This window comes from Polypterus senegalus, chromosome 6 (assembly GCF_016835505.1).
Source record: "Polypterus senegalus isolate Bchr_013 chromosome 6, ASM1683550v1, whole genome shotgun sequence".
NCBI lineage: Eukaryota > Metazoa > Chordata > Cladistia > Polypteriformes > Polypteridae > Polypterus > Polypterus senegalus.
The window spans coordinates 138,236,132-138,250,545 of NC_053159.1; the positions used below are offsets into that span (position 1 = coordinate 138,236,132).

The following is a 14,414-nucleotide window of genomic DNA, read 5'->3' on the forward strand; positions in this document are numbered from 1 at the left end:
ATTAATGAGTGATAAAGGGATTAAAGCAACGTCAATGAAACTGCAGCAGTGGTTAAGAATTACTGGGTAGTCATTATGGCATAGTGATTACTTGGTATCAAAATAATTTATTTTTAAAACCAGATGGAGTATACCAGTGTCGTCATACATTTTCAGAGAATGCTGTAATGTACTGCCTTACTGATGTTTACACTTCCTGGCAACATTCTTGTCTCAGATGATATTTCATTTTGGGTAGAAAATACATTCATCCATTTTCTAAACCTACTTATCCACAGAAAAGCTGGAGCCTATTCCAGCAAGCATCAGGTGCAAGGCAAGAATAATCTCTAGACTAGGCACCACTTTGTTCTTTTGTAAAGATTAACAAAAACAAACATAGATTTGAAATTCAGCGATGGAGGTGATTTAAGTCCAGTACTGTCATCAGTAATTGCTGGATTTCATTTACCTGAGAAGACAGATATCTGAGCTGAGAATGATGTCACACACGAGTTGACCGCATTCCAGAACAACATTTGAAAACCAATATGGACACAACCTTTATTGTGCTTGCTCCATTGGAATGAATTAATAACACATTACACAACATTTTATGTATGTAAACACTGTAGCAATATGTCCACAAAATGAAGTTGGATAGTACTGTGTGTACAACTGAGTTAATGAGATACAAATAGACAGAAGTGCTAATAAACAGTATTTACTAAAGCATTCACTAAAGTTTATGGTGTACATCGCCATTTTTAATGATCTGAAGTTGGACAAATTTGGACGGACAGACCAGCTCCAAATTGGAAATTTGACTTGAGGGGGTGTTCCAGTTAAAAATTCTTCTAATGGGTTGCAGTGTTAGATTAATCATACTGTATAAGGAAACCCACAAATTGCACACAGTAAAATTTCCAGAGTTTGTCCCCTCTTCTCCCAGTTCATCACACAATCACAGTATACCATTAAGGTGTAAATCTATGTGACAAGTAGTCTGTGCCGTAGAGCAGATTTTAGATCAATAGTCAGCGTCCCAAGAGAGTACAGGTTCAAGAGTAGGTGCAGATGTGCACGTGACAGCACTGCTGCAGAGTATTATAGTGCCAGGCTGATCGTGCACTCGCTTCCAGAGGTGACTAGACCAGTCAGGTGCCGTATTCTCACCTCAGTGTGGGCAGAGGGTCACATCTTCGCCCAATCAAGCTAATTTAAGAGGAGCCTGCCTGCAGAAAAAAGAGAAAGGAAGAAGAGGTTGAAATAAAAGAAAAGAATGAAAGAGCAAAATGCTCCTAAAAGCAAGAGGGAGCATGGAGCCAACCCAGACCATCACAATCTAGTTGCAACTTCAGAAATGAAACTGCCAAACTGTGATAACTGTAAATTACTTAAATAAACTGTTTATCTGTAAAATAACATTCTAAACTATGGAACAATGGCAATCAGGGCATTGCAAACATTAGTAACTGGACAGCTTACTGAGGAAGGACTCATTCCTGGCGTGCATTTCCTATAATATAAAAATAATAGGATTTGTCTTGTTTTTCATTTGCTTCTATGGTGTGTTTTGTCCCTTTTGAAGGAATATTTCTTTAACTTAAGAACATTCAAAAAGTGTTTTAAAGCAGTTTTTCTTTACAATATGATTTAAGTGTTTCTGTACTAAATGTGAATTCTAAGCTATTCACATAAGGAAAGCATATTTATTGCTGGTGCGAAAGATACAGATTCAAATTGTATCCTATAAAAATCCATAGCTTGAAGTAGTGTAATCACATATGTTATTAAAAATATTATAATATAGTATGCAAATTATGCAGTCAATTTCCAGAAAGTAGCTTAGTACATAATTTAATGTTCATTCCTCCCATCTATTTTTTTTTACCCCTTTTAATTATAACTCTGCTCATGAAGAAAATGACTAAGCAGATTACAATATAAATACTTTTTTTTAATTTAAAGGTCTGTTTTACATAATACACCGTATTGTTATGAACATTCTTATGCACAAGCATGTGACATATTTTAAGAACAAACGCAATTGCATGTAATTTGTCTTATAGCTATCAAATGCATCTTAAAGATGGGGAAAAAAAACTGCAGTGCAAGGAAAGAAAACAAAAAGAGTCTGACTGCAGACAGTCAGCAGCAGGTCCCTCTGTGGCTTCTTTAGCCACAGGCACCCAGATCATTCAGGGGCCTATGGCTAAAGGTTATAGTAACGTAGGTTTGGAATGTTTGCCTTCTGTTAAAAATGAAAGTGACGTTGACGTTTAGTGTTCTTGCATTTATTTTTTATTAGGCTTCTTGTTCTGCTTTGTTCCAAGACGTCTGTGCGGCATAATTGTTTATTATTAGATTTTGTTGCAGCATTTGCCAATCTTTTGTAGATTGAGTGACAAAACCATTTAAATCACCTGACTTAACAAGGTAAGTTTCAAAGTATAACATCATCTGATGGAAATATTATCTATATATATAATTCTCTAAGGCAAGACAACCATGGAAAGCACGCCGGAAGGGGCGTGGATTCACTGAGCGCCGACAAGTAAGACACCTATGGCGCACGCAGGATGGAGCCACGCCCACCAACTCCAAGACCATTGGATACGACGACAACTTGCAGAGCCACGGCCACCAACTCGGACGCGACGACACAGAAGAAACAGCGTCATTTATATTCGTCTGTAGTAGAGGCCACATGCACCTGCACGTTGACTGTTCATAGTGGCATGTTTCTCGCAGAGGTAAATCGCCATATGCAGTGTGTAAAACAGTTTGTGAGGGGTATCCCATGGGATCTTTAAAACAATCCTTTACAACTGAGGTTAAAACACAATGAAGTAAGCAGTCTTTAAAAACCGAGTTTTCGGTTATGACGCACAACCGCGTGCACCATAGCAAACTGTTTTACACGCTACATACAGCAATTCGCATCTGCGACAAACATGCATCTTCTTAGATGCTCCTGCAGAAATATGGAACACGTTTCCCTGCCCAACAACACTACTTTTTCACCGGTCTGCGTCTACCCTCGCTCTCTAGGCATTCACACTGCCTGCCCATGTGCCCGGACGCAAAAACTCACCGACCACCCAGTTAGCCCCTTTCATCTGTGCTAGGAGTCCACATGCACATCTAAGCCACGTTGACTTTTCATTATTCTTTTCGGTTTCGACACCCAACCGCGTCCACCATGAAAAACCATGCGAAAGGAACAACGAAGCCCCTTCCAGAAACTCTAACCCTTCTTCCATGTGCTCAGGAATGCACCTCAGACCACTGCCCGCCAAATTAAACAGCTCATCAAACACATACTCACTCACTTTGGTCTGTGCTGCGGTCCAAACCCAGCTGTGAGCCACGTTGACTATTCTTTTGCCCTCCATGGCTACTGCTTCAAATGTATTTCATGGAAACAACACTTCTTTCAATGTTATAGAAATTTCCTGCTTCAGGTAACTGTTTGTTTCTGTCAGTCAGGTTTTTTTGGAGAAATGTCATTGACGAAACTGTTGCTCTCAAACTTCGTAACATGGCTGTTAGCTTTGTTTGCCAACATTGGGATAACTTCGGTGACGTGGTGTCCGTTGTTCTTTGTCACAGAGGCATTGTTATACAGTCTGCTCAACAATACGCTGATTACATGAATACGTCCGGAGTCTATGGTGGCGAGGCAGAAATTGTGGCAATGTCCCAAATCCTTCCAGCTACTATCAGCATTTACTTCCAAGAACATCCTCATGCCTCTCCTCGAGTTTACAATCCGGCCCAGCGTCTCTTCATATCCCTGCTTTTTAGCGGTCCTTTGGATCATGGGCATTACGAGGTTCTCATGCCTCTCAAATACCCGTGTGATTACCTTCTGGTGACATCTTTTGACTCTGTCGGTATGTGCACACAAGGTGCACACCCACTTGCTCGCCACACTAATGTGACGTCACCTGCCCACTCTCCTCTTCCTGAAAATCATTTAAGGACACCCTCCCCTGAACACACGCATTCCACACAGGACTTTCAACGCACCTTTTGTTCCAAAAGCTTCAGAGTGCACAGATCTCTGAACGCACATTTGAAAAAACACAACACTAACCGAATGACGCAATGTGAACATTGCCAACAATGCTTCGAGACAACTTGCGCTCTCAATAAACACTTACGAACTCATTCCTCTCTCACCTTCAATTGCACATTTTGTACCGAGGACTTCACGGGTGAGATGGATCTCCACAACCATATGCAGATCCATTCAACACAAAGATTTGTATGCAAAATTTGCGACAAACACTTTCACGCATGCAGATACCTTACTAACCATCTCAAAACACATTCCCTGATGAATTCTTTTCAGTGCCAACACTGCTCCAAAACCTTCACACGCCAGAAATATTTCAAAGCACATTTAAACACACACTCCACTGAGCAAACGCATTCCAAACAGATCTTTGAATGCACGATTTGTTCAAAAACGTTCCGAGTGCAGAGATTTCTCAACATGCATTTAAAAACACACTCCACTGAACGAATTATGCAATGTGAACATTGCCAGCAATACTTTGACACAACTCATTCCAATTCCCTTCAGTGTCAACATAGCACTAAATCGTTCATGCACAAACATCATATTCACTTTTCTGCAGCTTTTCAAGAAGATACCGCCTTTCACGTCCAAGAACATAACATTGGCCTTCCTACCGCACTATGTGCTTCTTGCAATGCTCTTCATTGGCCAGCAGAGGTCAACAAATCCGGACATTACACTAAGTGCTGTCATGCCGGCAAGGTGTCTTTGCCACCGCCATCCAAACCCCCTCTTTTATTAGAAGACCTCTTAACTGGCAAGGACCCGCTGTCCCGAAATTACTGTGATCATATCAGGGAATACAACTCTGCTTTAGCTTTCGCGTCAATCGGCGCACACATCGCTCAACCATCTAGACAAGGACCGTATGCTTTCAGAATCCACGGTCAAATTTATCACCAGGTCTCTCCTTTATATAACAATCCTGACACGTCACCACAATACGGTTAGCTATATATCTTCGATTCTGCTGAGGCTACCAGTCATCGTTTGCAAAATCAATGTAATTGCGCTTGCAGTGATATCTTGCTGCTTCAACTAGACAACATGATATGACAGTTTAATCCCTTCGCAAAGTCTTACATGCAAATGCATGACATTATCACTCACGGTAACCCTGTTACTGCTGTACAAATGGTGTTCATGGAAAATCCAGGTCTGGATATGAGAAGGTATAACGCCCCGTCCCGTCAAACTGATGTTGCAGCTATGTTTGTAGGTGAAGACGGGGAACCTCCTGCACAACGCGACATTTGCATATATCCAAGGGGAGATGCTTGCAAGCGTATCTCTGTTCTCAATATGAACTGTGACCTCATAGTTTATCCACTGCTATTCCCTTACGGAGATCCAGGCTGGCACATACAGTTAACCCATGTTGCATTGCCCGGGACTGTATAATGAACTTCCCAAATGAAAGAAACACAACATAGAAATAGAAAAACATTTTTCTGATTCAAATTTTATTGTAATAGGTAATACAAGTGGTTATTCTAGAGCCTTTGGATACACTATATTTTTTTCCCCTTGTGGTGCGAAAATCAACAAATTTTGAGGATTGCCCACTCTAGAACATGCTACGTAGAGTTGTCCGTGTGAAGCATGGATTTTCCAAGTTGATGCCTGCAACTTACAGTGATTGCCCTTGAGCCTTATTAATTGACATAGCAAAAGCTAAACGAACAGGAAATTGTAGCCATTTGGAATCAAAGGGTAAATCATTCAGAATCAGCGGTATTCTTGGTATGAAAACATTTTCATGTCTTGCGCAACCTGTTATGATAGTTGCTTCAATAATGTGTATTGATGGAAAAGTTGCTGTCATTTCAAGATGTGATTCTCTTCAGAAACTCTACTCATTATTCGGTAAGCATAAAAGTCCACTGCACTAAGTTTCTTGCCAGAAACAGAGTTGCCCGTAGATGGATCTGTTTGTGGAATTCCAAAGTAATACCCATCTTCGCCTTGCCAAAAGATAAGTGGATACTGAAGGGCATCATACGACTTGTGTGTGTCTGCCACACGCTGAAGACTTCTGTTCCTTTTCTCAATGATAATGACCTGCTTCCCAAACTCATTGCCTACCATTACAATGGCAACCTCATCAAGTATTGGAGCATTTAATCGTCAGTGATGATCTCCCTGTGGCATTTTGTCAGCTCTTACAACAATTTTATAATCATCTATTGATATACGTTGAAGTGCTGTCTTGAAAAGGGTGACACATGCGTTGTTCTCATGAAGGAATCGTTCTAAATCCATCACAATGTCCAGTCTTCCGTTCGGTATTCTGCTGTGTTTATGATGCGCTGTTGTGGAAATATCTCCCATGAAGTACATCTGAAGGAACTCAATTGTCCCATTAGTTAATGGAAGTAATGAACCTATTGTATGGTGAACTTGACCTTGCACTTTGAATGTGGGCATGAACCCATCCTATCGTATTTGTTTAGTTGCACGAATAGAAGTTTTTTGAAAACAGGAATTGTACTTCCTGATGTTGTTCAAGAAATGCTTTGAAGTTGGTGTTAATCCTGATATCAAGGAGTGTAGAGGTTCAGGTGGACGAAGTAGAGATGGCAGTTTCACATTCCCATTTGAGCAACACAATCCCGGTGACTCTCCTTTCCATTTTAGAGCTCTACAATGAACACAGATATTATCCAATAACAGCGACAGCATGTTCATGATATCCATTCTGTCGGTTATATGCAAAAGCCATATTTTTTTAAATCGTGCTGCCACGTGTTGCATCAGCAGCCCTTCACCTGTTGGCAGACTGCCTGGTTTCCCTTTCTTGAGATGTTTCAACCACTCTTGCCTCAGACATTTTTCCCAACCAAAAATACCCCATGACCTCCTCCTGGTCACAAAGAAGTCCCATACCCAATTTGGTGACGATCAGACGCCCAGTGAAGATTTGTATGACAGACAAATAAACATGCATCAACTACAGCCTCCCTTCCCTTTCTTGAGATGATTCATCCAGCCTGGCATCACCACCCCTTCGCCTGTTGGTTTCCCTTTCTTGAGATGATTCATCCAGTCTTACATCACCAGCCCTTCTCCTGTTGGCAGTACGGGGACGTGTACGGAACTATTGGTTTAAAGGTACCCTGCGCTTCACCCCGAACATTTTTCCCAAACATACATACCCCATGACCTCCTGCTGGTAACAAACGAGCCCCATGCCCAGTTTGGTGGCGATCGGATGCCCGGTGCAGATTTATATGGTGGACAAACAAACATACATCGACTCTGCTTTATATATTAGATATTGTTTCTTTTTGGAAAATATTTAGTGGATCTTTGTATTATTCCTTCTTTTTGACCCCTGTTTACTTTTTAAAATAAATATTTATTTTTCCAGTATTTTTTACATTTGTAATAAAGCAGTTTACTAATTTTAAATTTAGCCCATTCTTTTTTCATCATTTTGTCATCATCAAACTATAGTGACTACATTTTGTAAAACAATACTGTTTTCATTGTATTGTCTTTATGATTTTAGTGCAAGCTTTTGTACTGTTGTTTTTACCAGATATCCTTATGTTTCAGATGCCTACTTGTTACTGTACGCCTAATCAGTATTCACACTCCAACCAGCAGTATCGCCCAGTTACACCAGTCCACTACAACACACAGCAAAACCAGCCTGTACTACACACCACACAGCAGGCAGGTAAGTTAACAAAGTTTGCTCTTTTCTGAATGGTGTATGTGTTGAAATAAAGCTTGCATATGAATAGTTTGAAAACACTACATTATGTGAAGGTACATTTTTTCATACAAAATTTTAAACTGCTTGTTAATAATCCTTTTCTCCAAATTTTATTTTCTTAGGGTATGTTATATTTATGGTCTGATAGTAGTTAGATACAGTATTTGTAGCTTAAACATGGTCTATAAATTTTAAAGTCTCTTGTTAAATATTTCTCACAATAATGATTGACAAAATAGGTTATCAAAAATATCTGGAAATGTAAAATAATTTGAACAGATCCTTTTTATCTCTGCTTTCCTCAGGTTTTTTTTTTATATTTATTATAGCCTATGAGGCATTAACAATTTAGTGAAACTATAGACTGCACCTTTCTAGTTTATATATTTTAATAATAATGAAAAAAGTAAGTTACAAAAAAGATAGTGTCTTTTTGGAGACCAAAGTGAAGAATGTTACTGATAAAGAAGCACTGTTGACACAATATGCAGCAAGTGGGTTGACTTCTTCCAATCGGCAAATGTCTCCATAAGAAAGCATGTAACACTCTTGAACTGCAGTACCTAGTAGAAGAAAAGGGACATGTCTCTATCTATTTTGCAGCATACATGTGAGAAATGTTTTTTTTTTTAATCACATAGCCTGGTAGACATCTGTTAAAATGATTCTTAAAAGGATTGCTAAAATAAAAGTCTAATGAGGGCTAACCAGTTTTTTGTTAGTATTTGTCTTGATTCTGTGTGTTTGTCTACCTTTTATGAAATGTTTTTTTTCATGTCATTATGTCTGTTAAGAAAATTTTATTCAGTGTTGAAATCTGAGATCTTCCCACTACAATAACAACCTGAGTGGCTGGACCCGGGGCCGGAGCACTGTTTGAGAGGGCTATGATTCTCACAGTGAACCGGTCTCTTTTTCAGCTACTACATTCCCTTCCATTATTTGAATAGAATCAGTTTCTTCACTATTATTTAATTATTATTTTCTGTTTCTGTAATATGAGATGTGTGTGCGTCAGATTGGATGCATTTGTATGATATCTAGTAAATGTACTCCATTTTTCCAAATTTGCTTGTTCCATATGATTATTTTTCAATATACTTTTACACACTGTAATAAATTCAGAAGCAGACAACAAAAAGGTTTGGGGTTTTCCGGCCCCTTATATTGTCGACACTCCAGATTTCCAAAAAAATAAGCAGTTGGGTCATACATAAACAATTCATGCGCGACGCCATACTAGGCATTGCGGCCATTTTTATATGGGAGGAGCCGGAAGTGCAGGAATGCTGGGAAGAAGTGATGGTTGATGGGAAACAATGACGTCATCAAAGATGGCGGAGGGAGGGCGGAAGTAGACGTAGTGCGGGCAGGTCGTATGGCGGAGTGTCTTTGGGTCTGGAAAGCAAAGAAACAAGGTTAGTCCCCGCCATTCCCCGCCAGCGAACATCCTTCGATGTGTTTTAAGATCCGTCCGCGATCTCCTACTCGCAAGCGCGATATGACCCTCAGCCCGAAACCGTTAGGACGGGCGGACCGAACCGAGAGGTCGTGGATATGGGAGAGGGCATCGACGTTGGCCTGAAGGCCGCCACGGCAATAAGTGACCATGAACTTATAAGGTTGTAAGTCCAAGAACCACCTAGTAACCCACGGGTTCGACTCTTTATGTAAGGACATCCACTGCAACGCGGCGTGGTCAGTCACCAGAGTGAACTCGCGACCCAATAGGTAGTACCGGAGATAAGTCACAGCCCACTTTATGGCCAGGGCTTCCTCTCCACCGCCGCATACCGGGTCTCCCGGTCCAGCAGTTTCCCGCTCAGGTACATTACGGGGTGTTCAACACCAAAGATACTCTGGCTCAACACGGCACCCAAGCCTGTGTCCGAAGCATCGGTCTGGAGGATGAACGGAGCTCCAAAATCCGGAGTCCGCAACACAGGCGCCGACGTTAGGGCCTTCTTTAAGTCACTGAATGCATGTTCTGCTGCATCGGTCCATACCACGTGGAGGGGAGCACCTTTCTTTGTTAAATTAGTCAAGGGTGCTGCTCTTTCGGAGAAACGGGGTATGAACCGGCGGTAATACCCAAATAGCCCCAAGAAGGCCTGCACCTGTTTCTTGGTACTCGGACGGGGCCATTCCAGGATGTCTTTAACTTTGGAGCATTGTGGTCTCACCTGTCCTCACCCCACTAGGTACCCTAAATACTTGGCCTCCTGTAAGCCAAAGAAACATTTGCGAGGATTAATGCGGAGGCCGGCGTTAGCCAGTGTCGCGAGGACAGCTGAGAGCTGCGACAAATGTTCCTCCCAGGTGCCGGAATAGATGACTACGTCATCGAGGTAGGCAGCACTATAGGACTGGTGGGGCTTCAACACTCTATCCACCAGACGTTGAAAGGTAGCCGGTGCCCCGTGCAGCCCAAATGGGAGGACCTTGTACTGCCAATGCCCGCTAGGGGTGCTAAAGGCTGTTTTTTCTTTCGCGGATGCCGTTAAAGGAATCTGCCAATACCCTTTTGTCATGTCAAGGGTAGTCAAGTATCGGGCGGCACCTAGCCGCTCCAGAAGGTCATCAATGCGGGGCATCGGGTAAGCATCGTATTTGGAGATCTGATTCAGACGTCTAAAGTCATTACAGAACCTCCATGAACCGTCAGTCTTGGAAACAAGGACAATTGGACTAGACCAAGGGCTGTTACTTTCCTCGATTATGTCCATATCCAACATCCGTTGCACCTCCAGTTCCACTTCGGCGCGTTTTGCCTCGGGGAGTCGGTATGGCCTCTCCCAAACGATCATCCCGGGTTCTGTGATTATGTCGTGCGCAATCAGGGTGGTTCGGCCCGGTGTCTCGCTCACCACTTCAGGGATGGCGTGGACAGTTTTAATAATCTCCTGCCGTTGTGAGGGGGTAAGCTCTTTACCGAGGTTAAGGGCGTTCCCTCCAGCGAATAAGGAGAGGGACCTACTAGTATTGGGAGACTCTTCCCGGTCTTTCCAAGGCTTTAATAAATTAACATGGTAGATCCTCTCGGTTGGTCGACGATTAGGTTGGAGAACCAAATAGTCGACCAATCCTTTTCTCTCCTTAACCTCGTTGCCAGTGAGCTAACAATTTAGAATGGGATGTGGGAACAAGTACCATCACTCGATCCCCCAGACAGAACTCTCGGAGGACCGAGTTACGGTTGTAACACCGGACCTGAGCTGCCTGCGCACGAGTCACGTGATCTTTTAGGATTGGTTTAATTTTTTCAAGCTTGTCACGCAGTTGCGCAACATACTCAAGCACATTTGAGGAGGGCAGTGGTTCGGCCTCCCAACCCTCTTTTAGGATATCCAAAAGTCCCCGGGGCTGTCGCCCATACAATAATTCAAAAGGGGAGAAACCTGTGGACGCTTGGGGCACCTCCCTGTAGGCAAAAAGGACGAGCAGTAGGAGCTGGTCCCAATTCCTGCCATCGGCGCTGACTACCTTACGGAGCATCTGTTTGAGCGTCTGGTTAAAGCGTTCAACCAACCCGTCCGTTTGGGGGTGATAGACAGACATCTTCAGGTGCTTTATCCTGAGTAATCTGGCAACTTCCTTGAACGTATCTGAAGTGAATGGTGTACCCCGGTCCGTGAGGACTTCTTTGGGAATACCCACTCTTGAAAATAAATTAACCAATTCCCGTGCGATATTTTTTGTAGTAGCGGAGCGCAGGGGAACCGCATCTGGGTATCGGGTCGCGTAATCAACCATGACTAATATATATTTAAAGCCACGGTTTGAGGGTTCCAGGGGTCCCACTAAATCTACCCCTATTCTATCAAACGGGACGTCTATTAAAGGAATAGGGACCAGAGGAGCACGGTCCCTCCTCGGAATCTAGCGAATCTGACACTCCGGACAGGACTGACAGAAACGCCGGACCTCCTCATTTATCCCAGGCCAATAAAAGCGGAGTTTAACTCTCTCCAATGTTTTTTCGGCCCCAAGATGGGCGCCTAAGAGGTGAGCGTGTGCTAGTTCACACACCTCCCGCCGGAAGGTACGTGGCACTAACAACAGTTTCCGCACCTCACCCTCGTGAGTTGCCACCCGATACAACAGATCATTTTCTAACACAAAGAAGGGCTCGCGTGGCATGGAACCATCAGCATGTGTGCTACCAGGAAGAACAGCTGCATTCCGGGCAAACCGTAGGGAATCATCATTCCACTGTTCTCTTTTAAAAGACGCAGGCGTAGACCGAAATTGATGATCCAGGTTGCTTAACGGATCATGAGATGGGTTTGGCGGAAATGTCCCCCGGCTTGTCCCTTCCCCGGCGGATACTTCTGGGTCAGAGGATGTCGCTGGGGAATCCACTCCCGACACGCCTGCGCCATCTTGGCTTGCCCCTGTGCATGGCGTGGAGATCGCGGGAAGGGCACCTCGTCCCCTCATGGCTAGACCCAAGGAGGCTCTGGGAGCGGCGTTCATCCTACCGCTACTAATTTTGGACCAGTCTTGCCCCAAGATTACCGGATAGGGGGGTTCAGGCAACACCGCGACCATCAAATTGGACACCTGCCCCTTCCAGGTAACGTAACACTGGGCGGATCGATATGTTCTGGTCTCCCCGTGTACACAAGTGACTTGTAAATGTTTCGTGAGCCACTGTCGCGGTAAGACAAAACGGCGAGAAACAATGGTAAAGTTACTGCCGGAGTCGAACAAAGCCACCACCGAGTGCCCATTTAACAACACCACTCCCGTATTTGGACTTGCCAGCGGGTGAGACGGAGTACAGTACCTTTCCTTAGTAGCCCAGGTGCAGTCCATCGGCTCCGATGATGTGTTGAGGGGGCAGGTTGGCAGTAGATGGCCGGTCTCTCCACACTTGTAACAGCGTGGGGAGGCCGGCTTTTCTTTGAATTTCTGCGGCGCTTCCGCAGCGCGTCGAGAGGGCTCGGGGTGGGCCACCCACCCCTGTCGGTTCCCACGCTGCTGCCGCTCCGATCCCCCGGATCGGTAGACCGCCAGTTGACGTTCCAAAACCTCCAGGAGACCTGACATTTCCTTATAAGGATGTGACCGGACCTGCTGGGCGAGAGAACTAGGTAGGGCGTTAACCAGGCCTTCACAGGCCACTTGTTCTACCACTTTCCTGGCTTGGGGGCCTTCTGGCCGTAGCCACCTCCAGATCTTACCCCAGAACTCGAATGCCTGCGCTCGGGCCGGCTTCTCTGGGTCAAACTGCCAGGTTCTCCATTCCGCCGCCTGCTGGCCCGGTGTTATGCCGTAGCGGGCCAGTATCTCCTTCTTAAGGACGTCGCATTTGGCGGCCTCTTCCTCGGGGAGGTCGTAATAAGCGCGCTGCGTTGGACCCTTCAGGTAGGGCACCAAGATGGACGCACACTCGGACCACTGCCACTCGTTCCGGGTGGCCGTCCTTTCAAAGACCCCCAGGTAGGACTCCACATCATCGGATTCCGTCATAGGTACCAGGGGTGGCGGTGTATGGCGCGGACGCTCTGCTATAGCTCTCCGGGCTTCGGCCAGCTGGGCCCTTGATAAATCCAACTCCCGGTTGGTCGCGGCCTGGGATTGCTGCAGTGCCGCGTGTTGGGCGCTCATCCCCTGTAACACAGCATTCAGGTCTTGTCCTTCCGACATTTCTCTCGGACAACGATCCTGCCGACTACGCCAATGTAATAAATTCAGAAGCAGATAACAAAAAGGTTTGGGGTTTTCCGGCCCCTTATATTGTCGACACTCCAGATTTCCAAAAAAATAAGCAGTTGGGTCATACATAAACAATTCATGCGCGACGCCATACTAGGCGTTGCGGCCATTTTATATTGGAGGAGCCGGAAGTGCAGGAATGCTGGGAAGAAGTGATGGTTGATGGGAAACAATGACGTCATCAAAGATGGCGGAGGGAGGGCGGAAGTAGACGTAGTGCGGGCAGGTCTTATGGCGGAGTGTCTTTGGGTCTGGAAAACAAAGAAACAAGGTTAGTACCCCGCCATTCCCCGCCGGCGAACATCCTTCGATGTGTTTTAAGATCCGTCCGCGATCTCCTACTCGCGCATGCGTGACAACACTTTCACTAATACTTATAACAAACCAATTAAAATTTGTCATTTTAAAAAAAGGACTCCATTTGGGTGTTGAAGAAGCATTTGCTTACAGAATCCCTGTGCAAATATGATTTTGTAGGATAACTTGTAAATTCCACTAATAATGGCCAAGATTAAAGTAGTCACAACCAGGTCATTAAAACTTTGAAGCCACATGACTATTGATTCCACCACTGTGCCCTGCCATATATAACTAAATACATTTTATTAAATTTTAATTTTATATATATTTTTATATGTATACAGTATGTGTGTTTGTGTGTGTGTGTGTGTGTGTATATATATATATATATATATATATATATATATATATATATATATATATATATATATATACATGAATCTATGAAGTTAAACAAATGAAAAAGTATTCAAGTAACATGATGACAAACCTGTATTAAGAAATAATTTAAGTACATGATAAAATATAATACATGTCAGAAAGTAAACAGTATGATGTGCCCAGAAAAATAATGATTGACAATGAAATGTGCATCACAGGATG

At 43.8% G+C, this 14,414-nt stretch overlaps 1 protein-coding gene across 12 annotated transcripts in view; it reads left to right on the forward strand.

Annotated features, from left to right (window-relative positions):
- The window catches only part of LOC120531691 (R3H domain-containing protein 1), a 244,756-nt gene that overhangs the window by 157,122 nt on the left and 73,220 nt on the right, over window positions 1-14,414 (forward strand). For all 12 annotated transcript variants that reach the window (XR_005634140.1, XM_039757318.1, XM_039757320.1 and 9 more), the window contains one exon: window positions 7,628-7,751. Coding sequence is in view for 11 of the 12 variants with exons in the window: in XM_039757318.1 (XP_039613252.1) it covers window positions 7,628-7,751 (124 nt within the window). In the remaining variant the exon portion in view is untranslated. The remainder of the gene's footprint in view (window positions 1-7,627; window positions 7,752-14,414) is intronic.